Source organism: Mchenga conophoros, linkage group LG20 (genome assembly GCF_057382185.1).
Source record: "Mchenga conophoros isolate Kocher_MC1m ecotype Shallow Benthic linkage group LG20, M_conophoros_male_GT1.1, whole genome shotgun sequence".
Taxonomy (NCBI): Eukaryota; Metazoa; Chordata; class Actinopteri; order Cichliformes; family Cichlidae; genus Mchenga; species Mchenga conophoros.
The window spans coordinates 12481813-12502057 of NC_140545.1; the positions used below are offsets into that span (position 1 = coordinate 12481813).

Sequence of the window (20245 nt, forward strand, 5' to 3'; positions counted from 1 at the left end):
CTTTCCTGAGCCTGTCAAGTCCTTCTTTTGACCCATTTTGCCAAAGGAAAGGACGTTGCCTAATAATTATGCACACCTGATATAGGGTGTTGATGTCATTAGACCACACCCCTTCTCATTACAGAGATGCACATCACCTAATATGCTTAATTGGTAGTAGGCTTTCGAGCCTATACAGCTTGGAGTAAGACAACATGCATGAAGAGGATGATGTGGACAAAATACTCATTTGCCTAATAATTCTGCACTCCCTGTATATAAATAAAACTGAACTGAATTGAATATATTTTGCTACAATATCACTGATCATGAAGAACTAGATTTAATAATGAATTAAATCTATTCAGTAAGGACTGGGGAAGATCTAAACTCTTACTCTACAATAGGGGATTTTAGCAAACACAGTAAAACAGGGAAAACAGTGCTATACAGGACATACTGACCACACTACAGAAACACTATTTCTCAGAAACAGTTACCTCAAAAGACCGGAATGCAGTGATGTTATGAGACATGCTGTGTCTCTCGTAGTTCCCCCCTAATTGGAAGTCTTCTTGTATCTTCTGCTGATAACATCACCACTGCTTCTCCTGCCTACACATGTTGCACATGTAACTTCATGATGGAAATGACCACTCTTTGAATGCTGTCAAACTGGCATTGTGGAAACTATAGGACGTCACAACTGATTTAAAGAAAAAGGCAGTTTGAGAAAAAGTAGCCGTTTAGGGAGCTTGTCAGTAAATAGCTCGATTCAGATGGAATTGACTTGATTCGTCTCATTTTTGGAAAAGAGCGTCCGTTCACACTGAAAGATAAAATAGGAGCCAGGTTTAAGAACTGTGAGACTATAAAACTAAATATACTGTTCAAATTAAAATGGTCATGTAAATGAAATAACTAAATGAAATATAATAATATTAGCTGGATAGACATAGTTCAAGATAAATATAAAACAGTGTGTGTCCAAAAGGCAAAGGATAAATCGTAAATGGACTAGTATTAGTAAATGGACTGGATATAGTCCTTTCTAACGTATAAGTACCAGTCCAAGTACCAGGAGGTTGATGGGAAATTTGCTATGGTTATGTCCAGCTGGAGAAATTGTGTACTGATCCTGTAGATAGTGTGTTGTGTCCTGATTCATTTAACCCATTTAACTGTAGTTTGTTCCTGTAAGTGTTTCGTGATTCCCGATCTAGTACGATTATTGTATTCCTGATCCAAATGTTCTTCGGGATTGTGCCAATGTTCGTCATAGCTACAAATCAAGCTATCACTGATGCTCTTACAAAAGACCTGCAGAATTCTTTCGATGACTGTATATTTTTACATTTTTCACCCCCAGAAAATGTAGGCACTCTTGGCTTTTTTTGCAAAGATGACCTCACCGATTTAAGGTGTAATCCATTCCTTCAAAAATGGAACTCTACAACAATTGTATTGGTTTTAGAAGCGCCAAGGTCAAGCTTTTTCTCCCCTGGGCCCTGGATAATGCAGGAGAGCTCAAGGGGTCCTTTATGTGGGCCACAATCTTCAGTATGTTGATGTGGTTTTGATGCCTGCTGTATCTGAAGAACAGCAACCATTTCAAAGCTCCTCATTACAAGAAGTGTTAAAGCTACAGGGTGGTGGTTTTCTTGTGGGCAGGATTGTTCTTCTTGTGTATTTTGTGCAAAAACATTCCAGTGTGGTGATATTCAAACACTGGAAGGAAATGAAAGGGTGGAACACAGGCCAAAGAAACATAGCACGGTTGTTGTTATTGTTAAGCTATCTCTACATTATCAATATTTTTCTCTGACTTTTTGCTTAATACGGGCCACTCCAGTCAGACTCCCATGTTTCTGTTTCTCATGAACTATCAAGAGGTACAGTTTGTACTTTTTCAGATGTAGACATATTTATGTTCTGCCTTCCAGAAAGAGGGAAAGGGACGATTTATTAGAGTCACTTTGGTTTAACAAAAATAATGAGAAACAATTCTGTTTAAGGAGAGAAAAAGTCTTTAGCAATAAAGGCTTCTCACAATACCACAGATGACTGATCCTTTTTTTAAAGCATTTTATGACCTCAGAACATCAGGATCCTGGTATGTTTCTTCATTTTCTTTTCCATAAAACGTGTTAGGTTTTATTGTTAGGTCGCTCCTTCTTTTAGAGTCTGACAGTTTATCTTAATCAGAATTCATTTGCCAAAATCACTTGTGAAGTAGCAGTTTGGCCTAATTACTTCAAACTGCTGCGCATATGTTGCGAGGTCTGTGAGTGAAACCTCGCCATCCACTGAAAACATCACCTTGAGTTCTGTGGTTGCCAAGAAAGGCTACAGCATCTGACACGTGTTTGGACTCATGTTAGTATTTCCTGTTATTAGCACTTCCAATAGGTGATGACTCTCTGCTGTTACTCCTGCATTATTACTAGTGTGAGGCTGCTACATGTGGTGAACTGGTGGCCTTGATTTGTTTTTACAGCTGTTACCAGACAAGCAAGCAATGCATACCAGTTTGACAGTGACCGCTGTCAGACCATCTAAACATCTCACTAGGGAAAGAAAGAAAGAAAGAAAGAAAGAAAGAAAGAAAGAAAGAAAGAAAGAAAGAAAGAAAGAAAGAAAGAAAGAAAGAAAGAAAGAAAGAAAGAAAGAAAGAAAGAAAGAAATAAAGAACTCTATTAAAGGAATGCACTGAGCTATTGGAAAAAGCCTGACCTATACTGAAGTTTAGTTGCTGTTATGTAATTTTGCTAATGTTTTTATTTTTATTTTAAAATTAAAAATTTAAAATAGTGCTTTTAGTGCTTTTGTCACTAGTTCAATAATCATATACATGTCAATCTAATTCCAATTAAATTCAGTTTTATTGAGATATGATATTGGAGAGAAGACCCCAACATTCAAATAATCCCTTATGAGCAAGCACTATGTGGAGCAAGCCTTCCTTTTTAACAGGAAGACACTTCCAGTTAAAAGGTCATTATTCCAGGATCATCAGCCTGGAAGGAAGTTTTTCCAAGATCAGGATCAGCCTCATGGAGGACTGTAATGTGAGCAGCTAGTGGATCACGTGATCCACAGTAACAGTAAGCTTTATCAAAAAGTCAAGTCAAGTTAGTTTATTTCTACAGCACATTTAAACAACAGACATTGACCAAAATGCTGCACAACAGTAAAATCAAAATCAATCAATCAATCAAAAAAGAAAACAATACAAATGAAGGATAAAAAAATAATAATAAAAATAAATTCATAGCAACTTTCATAAATACTAAAAATGAAGATAGTAAAAGAAAAAGAGACACAGTGGGGAAAATAAAACAGAAGCTGGCCTGAAGCTGGGAAATGAGAAGAAGAATGTTTAAAGTTGGGAATTCAAGATTGGTAGTTGGGTAGATGACCTAATCTGAGGAGGGATCTGCCCGATAAAAAATAAACTTTGAAACCTAATCTTTAAAGTATTTAATTTAATTCAGGTTTATTTGTTTAGCCCCAGCTCACAACAACAACACCTTAAGGCAATTTATACTGTAGGGTAAAGACGTACAGTATCAATGGGGAAATGATAACCTGTGAGAAAACAGTAGGTGACGGTGGAAATTAAAAGCTCCCTTTTAACAGGAAGAAACCTCAAGCACAATCAAGGTCAGAGAGGCGGGCGTCTTTTACCACGATCTGTTGGGTTTGAGAGGAAAGAGAAAAGAAAAGGATAAGTAGTGTATGAGCAGAAAAGTAGAGAGGATGTCTGCTTCCTGAAGTCAAACTGAGGGTTGATTTCACAGGTGAGGAGCCTGACAGATGAAGGCTTTAATTTTGGAAAGTCAAGGAACCACAAGAATGCCTTAACAGACTTTTAATTATTTTTTATAAGAAAAAAACCTCATCTGTGGAAAACTGATCATTCAAGTATAAATATGGTGGTAAATCACAGCACAGCTGATTAAAACCAAAGCCGTGTCTTAGGTCTACTAATCAGGGCAAGTTACTGAACCACCATGTAGTGGCAATGAGTGCGCGTGTGCTGGACAAAATGCACCAAAAGGGCATAGAAACTGCTCCGTGTATGTGTGTGGATCTTTTGGTTTTACAGTGTAAATATTTGAGCGCTGGGTAAGTGTAGACTAGTGCAATATAAATATCTATCCAAGTAAGCCATGCAACACAAGAAAAGCACAGGGACTTGACCCACATCAGTGTCTGCTCAGCTGTTATGCTACTCTGCTACATGTACTGCAGACGGTGCTGGGACTTTTAATAAACATGGTCAAAATTTGGAGATTGTTTGGAGATTGACAGCATAGTGACTTATAAAGTAAAATTTCTTAATATAATGGTGTGGAAAGGTTAACTAAATTAGGGGGGAAACTTATGTTATTGTTGTTATTTTACACAGTATTAGTGATACTGTCCCAGCTGGCCTGCTGTAATGGTGCTCAGAGCTACAGTATAAAGACTCATTGTTTTCTTCATGAACCAGGTTATTGTAAGCTGCATGTGCTGATGCTTTGTCAAAGTGATGTGTTTTTTTATGTCTGCACTCAGTACGACTTTTCTTTTTTAAACACTGTTTGAATCTCTGAGTTCAAACACTGGTCAGCAGTGATTCCCAGCTTTTTTTCATAGCCGTAAAAGAAAAGCAGTCACAATATTCTTCAGTCTCACTGACATGTCAGTATGTCAGTGATTTTCGGGCTTTTGTTCTCACCAGATGAACCGGTATGACTGAGATAAATGCTGACAGGAAGCAGTGTAGGATGAGAAAAACCAGAGGACAAAAAATAGTTTGAGAGGAAGAGTCTTCAAGAGCAGCAGTAAGAGAAAAAGAAAGAGATCAAGCGGAAAGGGTGTTGGCTTTATTGTATGTGTGCGTCTTAATGTGTCTGGCTGAATATAGGACACACAATTCTCTGGGCACAGTCAAATCAGCATGCATCTGCATCACCTAAGTTCAAATTGAGAGGTGACGGCCTAAGAGAAAATAAAAGACAATAAAACCACAGGGACAAAGGAAGTGACGAATCAGCAATAGCATCTCAGTTTGTTACCGCAAAACAAAGACAATCCAAACCACTTGGCTACAATTCACAGATAGATTGCAAGCAGTGTTTATTGGTGACAATGGCACATAGCGAGCACTTGCCAAGGCATTATGATATGTGCGGGTGCGTGTCCTTGGGTTAACAATGTTCTGATGGGGAACAATACATTACGAGAGGCAACTGTGTACAAAACAGAAAGAGGGGCAATCATTGTTTGGTTCTTGATGGATTGAATCATAATTATAAATATTTGTGTGTGTTTGTGCGTGTCATCATTGTCACTGACGGAAACTCAGAACTGAAGTTCATGGGAAAAACTGTCACAGCACAGTTTGTGATGCGAAGAAAAAAAAAGTAAGGGCAGGCTACAATAGCCTGTGGCTACGATGTTGTTCGCTGGTAGGATGGCATTAAAAGACCAAATCAGAAACCTATTTGCACATGGTAGTAGTAAAGATAATAGTTGATGATTCTTAATATAAAGAATGCAAAAACACAAGTGACTTTTTTACTTCTGTAAGTTACTTAAAGATCAATATTCACATTAAATTCCCCCTGTGCTGCAGTCGATTTGAAATACTCCTCAGCTGGGGGAAAAAGCTGTGGTTAAACAATCTAAAGTAATCCGTGGTTGCACTTGATCTTAGCAGACTCAGCAATACCAAAACTTTCTCTGGGTTGGTGGAGGAAAACTGCAGAAGCAAGCAGTTCGGAAAGAATCTTGCAGGCAAGCTTTGCTGTAATGAGCTTGGGACATTTCCTGTGTGTTGCCTTCACTTCAAACCTAGTTACAAGTCATTTTTGTATGCTTGCGACTGACTCATGAGCATTTGAGAAGCACTTGACTTTAACCTTTAACATTGGCGAACTGATATTTTAATTATAATAAGTGTAGTTTAAGCTGTTTTACGCAATACAACATGACATCCAGTCTGTGTCCAGACTTATAAGAATACAATACAACTTTATTTAAATAGCACGTTTAAAACCAAAGGCTTGAAAAGTGCTTCACAATATTACAATAGATCAAAATAAATTTATATAAAAGGCATTACCAAAATACAAAACAAGCACTAGCACTAACACTAACAGATGGGAAGCACTAATTAGACCAGAAGTGTGGGCTAAATAAAGTAGGTATCAGACCTCAATTCGGAGGGTCAATTCATACAAATATAATATCAGCTAAGAGGCTAAACAAAGATATAATAATACGATTAAAATAGATGAGATGAGGGCACTAGCTAGTTGGGAATGCCAGATTAAATAGGTAAGTTTTCAACCGTAATGTGAAAGATTGGATAGAGTCCGAGGCACGAATAGTAGTAGCAGGAAGGCTGTTCCAGAGGTTAGGTGCAGCTGAGACAAAGGCACGATCGTCTTCTGGTCCTCAGTCGAGACCTAGGCTGCACCAAGAGTAACTGACCTGATGATCTTAACGCTCGACTAGGAGTGTACAGGCTGAGAAGGTCAGTGAGATAGCTAGGCGCAATATTATTTATTAGCAACAAGATTTTAAAATCAATACAATATTTGATGGGTAGCCAATGCAAGTCAGCAAGAACTGGAGTGATAGAAGCATTTTGAACAAGCTGTAATCTGTGAAGAAATCAGCATACATTTAATTTTCTCTGTTATTTTAGTTTATTTTTAGTACACTAAAAAAATATTGATGTCGATAATGCTGACTTAACTTCATTTTATTATATGGTAATTTTACTTGTGTAGAATATAAAATGTTACATTTAATGGAATCTGGTCAAATTAAATTTACTTAATTGAAATACATTAAGTTTATATTTTAAGCATGTTTTCTTAAATGTTTAATTATTTGAATAACTAAGCGTTTGATGGGTCCTGTTATTTGTTAATCTGTCTACCAAGCCTGCTTACTGTCCTCACCTACACCGTTCAGTGTTTGTTTCTTTCTTTTCATCACCAGTGTATGTTCAATTAAAAATAAGAGAACTAAATTTTCACGAGAGTTACAAAACTATTTTTAATATATTCTATTGTCACAATGAGTAAATAAGCAACAGAGACAAAAGCATCAAACAAGAATATTTCAGTTGTAAACTTAAACGTTTTCATCTTATATGTTGGATTGAGTGGAGAAAAAAATGATCCAGTCACGCAGAAGATTTTGGATGATGAAATCAAGTCTGCCTGTATTCTGAGAGCTCTTCTCTCCAGGCTCTTTTACACACACAAAAATAATTATAAAACTGAATATTTAGAGAAACAACACCGCTGACTCACAACATTTCCACACATTTCTTTCCCCTTTTGCTTTTCTATCTCTCTTATTCGCATCTGTCAAAATGCTTTCATTACTCTGTCCCCTACAGAGAATTTATTGACGATAATGCGAACTCTTATTGCTTTTTCAGATATTTTTCTCATACACTCTTCAGTTTATATCCCTTTCACATCTGGCAAAATGTTTTTGTAACCATGTTGATAAAATGTTGCTATTTTATCAGTTGTGTTTGACTTTAATCATTTGAAATCTTAAAAAAAATGTAGATGCCTCCGTTTCACAATACATTTTTCTTCAAGGAAAAATTAAACAGAATATGCAGCTGTAGATTTTTGCATTGAGCAAATCCCCGAAACAAAGTCTGACTATAGAGAGCGAGAACAACAGAATTAAAGCACTGACTGTGTATTTGTTGTTAGAGACTCTGTAACTGGCTGGCTCATTAAAGATGAAAAGCTAAAGGGAACTCGCTGCTCTTTTGCCCCAAAATAACAATAAACACACATCTGTTTCTGTGACCCTGAGTGGACAGTAGAGAGAAATGACTGCGGGAGCATGAACTTCCTTTGCTGATAAATGAGAAGATACACAAACAGCGAATAAACATACACGAATGTGCTTATAAAAACTGTGCGTTCACACAGAGGCATTTGGGTTCGGCCTGCAACAGTGACGCTATGCGGAGCGCTTGATTTCATGCATGCTAGTGGTGGTTTTATGTCGTACTTGAATGATGCAGCTGAAGCCACTTCACATGTACATATGGTGGGAGACTTAGCGTACAGATGTTTCACAGTTACATTGTTCATGTTCTTCTTTTCCTTTTAGAGAAATGTGGAAAACCCTAACACTCTCCCTGCTGGTTGCACTGGCACTCTTCACAGAGGTGAGTACTCCTTTCACCCATTAGCTATTTAAGTGTCTAATGCTTTATGTCAAAGCCAGAATGTGCTTTGATTAAATTAGAGGACGTAGATTTGTAGTATCTCTAACATACTCTTTGTTTTTGATGACTACCTTGCCCAGGTGGCCCACTGTCAGGATATGGAGTCCCTGGCAGTCACTGAAAAAACAATGCCACGGCAGGAGAATTTTACTAACATGGATTTGGCCGACTTACTTGGACAGTCGAGACGGCAGATCCTGGCTGCTCAGTTTGAATGCTACTTGAAAATAATCCACGATCCAGTAACAGAAGAAGGTGATGATAACACTTTACCCATTGTTCCATCCCAGCTGGATGAATTTCTTTTAAGTATATTATTCCTGGTAGATGGAGGATGCTGCAGTATTAAAGAAGCATTGAAATCGTTTCTTCTGCAAATATAAACATGCACAGTATGCATGAAACAATTAATTAATAAAATTAATTAATAAAAATTCATCTATTTTCATTGTGTTTGGAAAACATTCCACATAATTATATCAGAGCCAGTGCTAGAACAGATGACTTGTTGCATTACTAGTAAATGAAGAGGAAAGGGAAAATAAAACTTTAACTCATGATCTCACCAAGGCAGAAGAAAAACTCCTCAAATTCCTCACCTATATCGGAAGACTTTAAATGTTGGTAGCAATGGCATTTAAAAGCTCCGTAGAGCAAGCATACACAGGAGGTGGGGTTGTTTACCGCTAACCCACTAAGTTGTTTTAGAATGTGAAATTGGCTTGAAATAAACCCCTGAACCACCATCAACAAAAGTCTGGATATTTTCCATCCTCCACCTTTCGGGGGCAGTAAAGGAGTCCATTGCTATTGTGTAGACCTCTCTGTGTGATAAAGCAGTTGCTGTATTTTCTGTTTATCAAGTAAAAATACATAAAGGCACTTGATGATGTTGATATTAGGGATCTGTGGGGGCCATAGCATCACTTCCAGTACTTCTTGTTCTTCTTTACGCTGAAGAGAGTTCTTAATGACTTTGGCTGTGTGTTTGGGGTCATTATCCTGCTGCAGAATACATTTGGGGCCAATAAACAATCATTTCTTTTTCTGAAAGCACTCTTTGTTTACAGCATTTTGTTTACAGCACAGTAGTGTATATATATCGTAAAGCAACATATAACATATTAAGTAACTGATAGCAGTTGAATAGTAAGGAAGTGAGGTGTATTACTGGCAGTCCTTCCTATTTGGTGTGTGCACATTCCTTGGAAAAGAGAAAGAGAGAGGGACAGAGAGAGAGAGGAAGAGAGAGAGAGAGGAAGTGAGTCAGAAAGAAAGGAAACTTGCCCTTTGTATTTCCCCAGTGCCTGTTACTCCCATTCAGTACTTCACTGCCTTTGAAATGTTATTGTGTGTTTCAATTCCCAGCATGCCTCTGTGGGACCTGGTATAAGCGAATTTCCGAGTATTGTTGAGAAGCTTTGTGTAGCCCAGCTGTGGTTACACTCTCTATATAAGAGTAACACACTATTTATAATGAATGGAAAATCTATATAAATAGTAATAATAATTTAAAGGGTTGCCTGTGGATGATAAAATAAATTCAAAATGAGCAGTTGGTGTATAATCACTTTAGGGTGCCTCTCGCCCCTCCGGGTGTTCTTTTAGCTGTATCTTTGCTGTTCCTTGGACTGCGCTCTTCTGGACAGAAATCTTGGATGTCTGGGATCTACTGGTGGCACTTGCCAAGCTTCAAGGGCACTGCACTCAGTGCTCTGATTACCAACGGAACAGCTATTGCCTTCACCCTTAACATCTTCTTGAGCTCTTCTCTCAGCCCTACTTCTCAAGCTTCTTGTGTTCCTTCGTCCTGATGTCGCTATTACTCAGTATAGCTACATCTATCACTACAGCCATCTTCCTCTGCTTGTCCACCACTACCATGTCTGGCTGGTTAGCTATCACCAGTTTGTCTGTCTGTATCTGGAAGTCCCACAGGAACTTAGCTTGGTCATTCTCAACCACCCTAGGAACCATGTCCCATTTTGACCGTGGGACTTCCAGGCCATAGTCAGCACGGATGTTTCTGTGTATATGCTGGCCACTTGTTTATGTTGTTCCATGTATCCCAGGGAATCTTTGCACAGCCTGCACCTGGGATCTTGCTTGGTGTGGTAGAACCCTGCTTCTATTGAGCTCGTGCTAAGACCTATTTCTTGTGGTGCCATGATTAGGGCCTCTGTATTGTCTTTCAGTCCAACTTTGTCCAGCCACTGATACAATTTCCTCAATCTGCCTTCATACATACCATGAAGGGGCCTGTCCTACCATGATGATTCTTCTCCTTGCTCTTTTTCTTTCTTGGGTTTCTGCTGCCTGTAGAATTCATTTCTGGTAGTTTGATCCCCTCTTTTCTGACTACCTTCGCTCTCTTTGTTACTATTCAACTTTTTCCAATCCGAATGACATTCCGATGTCACTGCTGTAGATCCTAGTGGTGCGGATTGGTGAATCGATGTCTCATTCACTCTTGGCATATAGCTCGATGTCATCCATGTAGAGGAGGTGGCTGTCAATTGCTCCACTCCATAGTCGGTATCCATAGCCATTGCTCACCAAGGGGTTTAAGGCTTATGCAGTTGAAGTTGGCTTCTAGAGTTGTTTGCCATGTCCCCATTGAGTTTGTAATGAAGTTCAGTTCAGTTCAGTTCATTTTTATTTCAAACATGCGCCTTCACATTCATTACAAAATATCATTCCATTCTTTTGTTTGAAAAGGAGTAGGCAGAAGTCTACACTTATTATTCCCTACCCCCTCAAATTTTGCCTTTAATTTAATTTTCTTTTAGCCTTAAATTAAACAAACAACATATGAAGTAAAAGTAAAGCAAAGACAAAACAAAACAAAACAAACAAATAAACAAAACAAATAAACAAGCCCCACCACAGTATAGTTACTTTCATATAAATAAGGACTGAGTGGTAACGTTTGCAGATTGACAAATTATGAGACAAACAAACTAAAACACTATTACGAACAACATTTCCGCACTGGGTTAACCCTGTTTTCTTCATTCTTATATTTGTTAAAAAATTGTTTTTTATATTTCATTTTAAACTAGTTTATGTTGTTACTTTCTTTCATTTCTTCTGTTAGACTGTTCCATAATTTAACTCCTGCTATAGAGATAGACATACTTTTCAAAGTTGTTCTAGCGCTTTGTATTTTCAAATTCTATTTCCCTCCCTCTTTAGCTTCTGTGAAGCACTTTGTGATTTTTATCTTGAAAGGTGCTATATAAATAAAGTTTTACTTACTTAAGTTACACCCACCTTGTCTTTCTATAAACAATTTACAGATTTCTTTTGGAAGCAATTTATTTCTTACTTTATATATTATTTGCTTTCCCCAGGACGCCAATTTCCCTCGAACATAAGTAATGTGTGGTTTCCAACAGACCTTGTGGTCAATGATCACACCAAGAAATTTTATTACATTTACTCTTTCTAAATATACATTGTCAACACATATTTCTACTTTGATATTTTTATTTTGGTTTCCAAACAACATAAATTAGTTTTTATCTAGATTCAATGATAATTCATTTATATCAAATCACTTCTTTAATATCGTTAATTCCTGTATGATCATCTCCAAAACCTGTGGCAATTCCACACCTGAACAAAATATATTTGTGTCATCTGCAAATATTACAAACTTTAAAGTCTCCTAAGGTCCTGTTGATCTTGTATAGTGTTAGGTATTCTAGGATCCATGCGTGGGGCATTGAGTAATATGCTTTCTTGTAGTCAATCCAGGCAGTGGACATGTTGGTCAGTCTGGTCTTGCAGTCTTGAGGAACTGCTCTGTCTACAAGTGGCTGGTGTTTTACCCCTCTGGTATTACTGCCAATTCCTTTCTGTGTGCCGCTGTATTGAGCTATTTGCAGGGGTGCACAAAAGTGGTCCGCAGGTGCGGATTCGCTGTCAAAATAAAAGATGCGCACCAGATAAGCTCCTTTAAGCAATTACTTTGGTGTTCCTCCACCTCCAAAGAAATGTCATAAGGAGTCCGAACCGCAAAAGAAGCACGTATTGAAAAGTGGTTGCAGGAGGTGAGCTGGCTTCAAATGATGAACGCACAGAGATGTGGTGCAGAATATGCCGTGAAAATCTCACTCTAGCGGACAAAAACAGTGCCTTTTATCTACGCAAACACACGTTGCAACTTCTTATCTGGTGCACGTCTTTTATTTTGACAGCGAATGCGCACCTGCGGACCACTTATGTGCACCCCTGTCTATGTGCCTATTCATCTTAGCCACCACTTGGTTAGAACTTCCAAAAGGCTTATAGTGTTACCACTACACTATCCAGCTGCTCTCTCTCTCTCTCTCTCTCTCTCTCTCTCTCTCTGTCTGTGTGTGTGTGTGTGTGTGTGTGTGTGTGTGTGTGTGTGTGTGTGTGTGTGTGTGTGTGTTTTATGGTTATCTTACCCTAAATTACCACTGCACAGACATGCAAATCTCAATGACATTTCTCCTCTGCCCTCTTTAGGCCCTTACTGTAACCGTACATGGGATGGCTGGCTATGTTGGGATGATTCAGCTCCAGGAACTGTCATGCAGATGTGTCCAGCATATTTTATGGACTTTGACCCTACTGGTAAGGCCGTAATGGACACACATGGTCTCTTTGTATTCTTCTTTTTTATTTGTACTGATACAGTAAGTGAATAATAGATTGAACAAAGATAGTTATAGTTTTGAATTTACACCACCATAGTTAATTTTAAATCAAGTAATGAAGATGTGATTGATCTCTAAATCACAATCAAACGGGTTTAACAAAAATGTTGTATTATTTGTTTAGGAATTAGAGGCATTTCTATACATAGTCGATACATAGTCACCAATTTTCATTTTCATTGGACTGACAAGAAGTTTCTTGGACAGGTGTCCATTCCCTTGCTATTTCGTGAGAAATAAAGGACACGTAATGTCTGAATTTCATTCAAAGTAATGAATTTGTGTTTTATAGCTTTTTTAGTCATTTTAGTCAATGTAAGGCTCAAAAAGTTATCAGTGCAAGTGAAGAAGCCCGTCATTAGGATCAAAACCAAAATAAATCTATTAGTGTGATCGGAAAACTAAAGGAGTAGCCAAATCAACAATCTTGTGCAGTGTTAAAACAATTTTTTGCACTGATCAGAAGACAACTAGAGAGGATGTTGACAGAATTCTGTCGATGGTTCAGAAAACCAACTCTGAAACATTTAGCCAAGTCAAGAACACTTTCAAGGGGGTAGGCATGTCATTGTCAAAAGTCTGCAATCAAGATACACCTTCATGAATGAAGTACAGGTGGTTTACAACAAGGTGCAAACCACTGGTTACACTAATGAACCTGAAAACCAGATTTGACTTTCCAGAAAAATCTGATGAAACTAAGGGTAATTTACTAGAAAAGGAAGACAAAGCGGAATCATCTGTCCAACATAGTGGAGACTTTGTTATGGCATGTGCCCGTACGGCTGCTAGTGGAACTAGATCACTAGTGATGAATGGTGTTTTGACTTTTAGTTGAAATAGCAGGATGAATACTGAAGTGAACAGGGCTATACTCTCTGCTCAGATTCAGCCAAATGCTGCAAAACTGTTGGGTAAGACGAAAATGACCCAAAGCATATTGCAAAAACAACCTTTTCGCTAGTTAAATGCAGAAAGTTCCACAAACAAACAGCAACTTAAATAAGCTACAGTAAACACATGGCAGATCATTTCAAGGGTGAAAAAACAGCATTTAACCCTGGAGAACCAATGGGGTCAGATCCGAGCCCATGGGTTCTCCAGGGTTAAAGATGTCCATGGGTTAAAGTCTTAAGGCAGTCATTGACTTCATGTAAGTATTAAAAACAGTCCTGATATTTAAAAATTAAGTTAGTTTGTCTAACTAATTTAGAGACTTCAAAAATGGGGGACTGTGTTTAAAAGTTGTTGCATTTGTTAAACTGTAATAATTTTGTTAAACCCTTTTAATTAAAGCTAAAAGCCTTCACTTCAAGGACAATTTGATGGTTTTATTTAAAATCCACTGTGGTGGTTTACAGGGGCAAAACTGCAAAAATTGTCCCTTTGTGCAGCAAAGAACAGACCTAACTGCATGTACTACAAATCGTCCACGTGCTGTATTTCATGTATAATGGGCTTATCATTGCCAACTATGACAACATGTAAAATCTGTTCATTCAACAGAGAGGGTTACCAAAGTCTGTAATCCTGATGGCCAGTGGTTCCATCACCCAGAGAGCAAGAGAATCTGGTCTAACTACACCATGTGTTCTGCACACACTAACCACAAACTCAAGGTAAAATGGAGCTATTTTCATCATTTACTGCATTTGTTTAATTTGGTTTGGTTTTGGCTGAATTGACCAAATTGGAGCATTGACCTTTACTGTAATCTGGTTCTGTGTGCCACTGTTTCGGGAGCTATTTTTCTGAATAAATGAATGTTTTTTGTGAAATTTTCTGACTGGAGTTAGAATTTGTTCGCACTTTCAACTTTCAACTTGCAATTTTATCTTATCTCATTTGATCTGATTTGGAGATGCCAATTTAACTATTAGAAAGCCATAAAACTTTGCAAACTCATCTAACCCTCCAAAATATGTCTAAGTAGAGTTCTGATAGAAATTTTCACCTTGCTCAAATCTGCTTTTAGTCTAATCAACCTCATGTCTAGACTGAACAGGCCAGTTGTTTGAAGAATATTCCTGTCAGAAACAAATCTCTAAAGCCTGTCAGACTTTTTGTATATTGTCTTTAATCAATTTAAAATTCCCATGCCATTTCTCCAGCAGTGATTACTGTTTAGTGCATCTTAATTGATGGCCATTCAGCAAATACTTTCTCTCTCAGAAGAGAGTTTACAGTTGTTTTATTTGCATTGCTGTGTGCTGCTTTCACATACTGTGAAGAGAAGATGCAAAGATTGTATTCTGTGCTGGCTAACATCTTAATTTTAAAAGAAAATCACTCTTAGTCAGCGATAAATCTATTTACATTCATCATAGCTGAGCAATTTGTTCCCTGCAGCTTGCCATCAGTGTCTACTACATGGCCATGGTGGGTCATAGTCTTTCCATTGTGTCCTTAGTCATCAGTCTGACCATCTTCTCCTACTTCAAGTGAGTCATGGGAGGTTTCTTCTGTCTGGGTTAATTGACTGCTTCTTGTTTTTTCCCTCTTCATAATCATATGATTAAATTATCATAGAAAATAATGGTGATTGCTTGAATGGGAATATTAATCTCCTGAGAAAAGTATTAGTTCACTCTGAAGCACCCGTAACTAATACGGTAGTCCATTAATGCTGTTCCTTTGCTCTCTCTGCTCTCTTTCAGGAGCCTTAGCTGCCAGAGAATCTCCCTTCATAAGAACATGTTTCTTTCCTTCATCTTAAACTCAATTGTTACTATGATATGGCTCACATTCAGCATAGTCAATAACCAGGGCACAGACACCAGCAACTCTGTGAGCCACCAACTAGTCTTCATCTCATTACACTCATGAGTTTTCTCTGTTTTCAAAAAGGCCTTATAATCCATAGTCTAGTGCCTTTCTCAGTTTTCACCTGTGGTCCTCTGTTTGTGTTTAATTACATATTTATAAAAAATCTGCTTATAACATATTCAGTATATAAGGACTTACGATATCCCCTCTATCAGGTGAACTGTAAGATCCTGGCTGTACTGACTCAGTATACCTCTACTTCCACCTACTTCTGGATGCTGTGTGAAGGCATCTACCTCCACACACTCATCATAGTGGCCGTCTTTGTTGGGGAACAGCAGCTCTTCTGGTACTACATCCTGGGGTGGGGTGAGTCAGGAGGATCACACACATTTGTGCCTTTTCCAATTCTTCTTGGAGTTCCTTAGTCTAGTTATGTAGGAATTTGCATCATGTTAGCAGCAAATTTGCAGACCTGGCTCTGGCCACAAAGGGCCAGGTAGGTTGGGATAGCTTTTTTCCCCCTTAATATTATTGTTAAGGGGATTATTATTATTATTTCCTCTTAATTATTTACTCTGGTTATCTTTGTCCACTATTAAAATTTGCTTGATGATCTGAAACATGATATGCATGACAAATATATATATATATAAAAAAAAGAACAAAACAAAACTAAGAAATCAGGAAGAGGGTAAATACTTTTTCACGGCACTGTATCCAAACATGTGAGCATGTATTATACATACATATACATCCTCATTCACTAATACACTAAGATGTACTGCTGCGGCTGCAGCAGCCTCTGCAGAGATCCTGGGTGTCAGACTAGTATTCATTTCTGATTTTCTCTCTCTCTGTCCAAAGGTTTTCCCATCGTTCCTGCTGTCACATACGCTGTGGCTCGTGGGCTTTTCCACAACGACCCGTAAGATGCAGCACATTTACTGTTTTGCCATTGTCATCTCTGTAAATCAGAAGCTCAGACTAAGATGAGAAATGTAGTAAGACGTGTAGAGATATCCGTACTGGAAGTAGAGCAAAGCACAAGAGAGTTTTTCATCTTTTCTATAGTCTCTAAAATATGAAGTGGATTCTTGTATAGAAATATTTGACTGAAAAATGTTCAACAAACTAAGGTCAGTATATAATGGATATAAGCTAATGACTGACAAAGCCTGACTCGCTGAGAGTAATTTGATTCACTGTAATCCACATGTACAAGCTGCAATGTGACCCATTCCCATAAGCCACAATCTTTACAGCCTGCGAAAACACTGATAAAGATTGTGGCTTACAGGGATAGTTTATATAGCGACTATGTCTACAGCAGCTTCGTAAAAGATGTTTTGCCATCATCATTATTATAAGCAGATGAACACCTTTGACATTAGTTGAGTAAAATATATTGTGGTATTATATTTTTAATTTGTCAGTTATAGTTTTTGGATAATTTGATAGCTCCACCCCTTCCACACCTTTATTTTACTTGCTACGTGCTTTTTTAATGTAGAATATTAAGTTCACCTGATACAGTCACATGGTTTATATTGCTGGATTCATCACAGTCAGACCTTCTCCCCCCAAAAATGTTTGGTGTTTACTGATCTTTATATTTTTATATATGTAGCACTCTATTCAATCAGTCCATCATGATATTTATATTCTTTTTTTCAGATACGTAGAAGAACCCTCTGCCCACATCTGTCACATCTACTTTGGTTTGAATCAGAGCTTCCATTATGAAATTTCTCCCATCTGAACTTTGTTCAGAAGTTTTTAAAATTTGGGGAGTTTTTTTTTTTTAGAATATCTGTCAATTTAACTGCTTTTTCAGTAAAATATTTTTATACAATAAAACATAAGAGACTATATAAGAATATTAAAAAAAAACACTGTGATCCTTTGTTCGGCCTCCGGTATGGACTCAAAGAATAAAGTGCTTTTGCAGGTCTTTACTCTAGCCTCATAGTACGGTCTTTTGTTAAGAAGAATTATAAAATATAGAATTATCTCATCAAATTGCAGTGTTCATTGAGTGTGGCACAAACGATGAACAATGATTTCCTCTTTGTGTTTGTTTCAGGTGCTGGATTAGCACACACACTCAGCTGCTCTACATCATACACGCCCCCATTCATGTTGCACTCATTGTGAGTTGATAACAGTGCATTTTAAATATCTTTTACCCAAATTTTAAATATTGAGTGACAGTTCATTACACTGCTGCACACTCTGATACATGAAATAGACAATATACCAGATACACATTCATTTATTAACAGAGAGATCAAATACGCTGTGTCAGCCTTTAAGTGCCATGATAAATATTGCCAGCATAATTACAGTAAAATGATAAAATGCTAATAAAATCATAGCTTTGGCACTAGTTTCAGAACCTGGATGTCATTTTTCAAAACGCTAAAAACAAAATTCTCATTCAAAACACTGCATTTGCGTTCATATGTTTTTAAGGAAAACTGGTACAGTTTCACTGTTTAGTTGTTTAGAAAATCATTGAATATTAGAGTACATGCAGTACACATATGTCGTTGCTGTAAAAGAACCAGTAGAGAGAATACAACAGATGCAGTGGAGTCAATGAACAAATGTTAAATTTACTAATGAAATCCACTGTAAGACGAGGAGAGCCTCTGCTATGCACCTCCTAGATGAGTTGCTCCAGGCATGTTCCACTCAACAGGAGGCCTCTGGGGCAGACCCAGGACATGCTGGAGAGATTACATCTCTCGTTTGGCTTGGGAAAAAACTTAGTCTCCAATTAGTCTGCTGCCCCCACAACTGGGACCCAGATAAGTGAAGAAAAATAGCCGACTAGATAGATAAAATACACTGTAAATAACAGCGTGGTTCCCTTTAAATGAAAGCAATTTGCTAAAAATAATATACATATTGGAACATATTGGAAAGAACCTTTGGCGAGTCCAGACCCGACACTTGTCTGCTGTTATGTTGCATGTCTGGAGGATGATCACTTGTTGATGCAGATGCCTGTCACATATTTTCTACTTCCATGTGGGGAAAAATCCTCAGTCACACAGAGGAAAGGAGAGTGCATGGGCAAGTCTATGATGGTGAGCTGTGGATGATCCTGAAACCATGGCTCCAGCTGAAAGCATCATGCAAATTAACATTGTCCCACACAGTATCACAGAATTCCCCAGCAGTCCCAAAGACCAGATTTAGCTCATAAAGAATGCTACAAGGAGCTCTGCATTGTATGAGCCAACACAAGATCTGCATCCCACCACACCATCTTCTAATATAGCAGCAGACATGTGATGTTGGCCTCACGTTGTCAAGATACTGTGATGGTGTTCCACTGACCAGTGAAATTCTGACCTCGCTCTTTGTCTTGGCTTGTTGGAAGCCTGCCTGAGCCACAAAAATGAACTTAAGAGTGTTTTTACTTGCATCCAGAGCCATAAACTGAACATACTTAATGGTCTGTTGCTTCTCTATGTCTGCATTTCTCTCGAAAAGCACATAGTAGAGCTGTTTTAGGGAAATTGGGTACCTTTTCAGCATATGTGCAGTGGTTGGGATACTTACAGATTCCACATTGTTGAAGTTGTCTTCTGATGCAGAAGAAGCCAATCACGGCCAACTATTGTTCATCAGTTAAGCGTGTGTCTCTGCCTGGTTTAGTGTCAATTCCACTGGAATAATTACAAGAGAAAAAGTATTACTGTAGAGCAGATTTGGCCTGAAAACATGTTACACATTAGCACGTAGTACCCAACATGACATCCAGGTTCTGAAACGAGTGCCAAAATGATTGTATTAAACTGTAAAAGGCACACAATGTAGACAGTAAGTAGTCATGTATTAAACTTCAGTCTCCTTAATTACTGGGACTCCAGTGCCACCATCAGGCCACTTGTTGTATTTTCCGTATAAAAGATTTTTTTTAAAGCCTCATAATAAAGATTATGTCTCATTCTTTTCATCCATATTTGTTTTAACCACATATATTTTTCTCTATCCCCCTCCATCCATCTATCCAGGTGAACTTTTTCTTTCTCCTGAATATCGTCCGGGTTCTGATAACCAAACTGAAAGAGACACACTGTGCTGAGTCCACGACCTACATGAAAGCAGTTAGAGCCACGCTCATCCTCATCCCTCTGCTGGGAATCCAGTATATCCTCATACCTTGGGCGCCGGATGGACGCATTAGCCACGCTGTCTATGAGTTCTTTCTTAACATCTTCACTCACTTCCAGGTACACTCAAAACAATGGCACACTTGAGATACATTAAACTCTGTGATCAAACCAAAAGAGTGCTTTCGATAATTTGCAACATGCAGTGACAAAGAGCACTTTTTGCTCCTAAAACTGCATAAATAAGCACTGTGTATTAATATTAACCCATTCCAAATTTACCATGTATAGTGCTCTCACTAAGAAATGTTTTTTTACTGCTATTGAATCTGTCTGGCTGTTACTTTTCAGGGACTCCTGGTGGCATCTATTTTCTGTTTCTGCAATGCTGAGGTATGTCTAAGAAATTTTCAAAGTGCTAA

At 38.0% G+C, this 20245-nt stretch overlaps 1 protein-coding gene across 1 annotated transcript in view; it reads left to right on the forward strand.

Moving 5' to 3' along the window:
* The window catches only part of calcrl2 (calcitonin receptor-like 2), a 40090-nt gene that overhangs the window by 15816 nt on the left and 4029 nt on the right, over positions 1-20245 (forward strand). Inside the window, exons 2-12 of the mRNA XM_085260085.1 lie at positions 8125-8182; positions 8323-8497; positions 12740-12847; positions 14437-14549; positions 15280-15371; positions 15588-15717; positions 15912-16065; positions 16564-16624; positions 17783-17849; positions 19725-19943; positions 20175-20216. Coding sequence (XP_085116211.1) covers positions 8125-8182; positions 8323-8497; positions 12740-12847; positions 14437-14549; positions 15280-15371; positions 15588-15717; positions 15912-16065; positions 16564-16624; positions 17783-17849; positions 19725-19943; positions 20175-20216 — 1219 coding nt within the window. The remainder of the gene's footprint in view (positions 1-8124; positions 8183-8322; positions 8498-12739; positions 12848-14436; positions 14550-15279; positions 15372-15587; positions 15718-15911; positions 16066-16563; positions 16625-17782; positions 17850-19724; positions 19944-20174; positions 20217-20245) is intronic.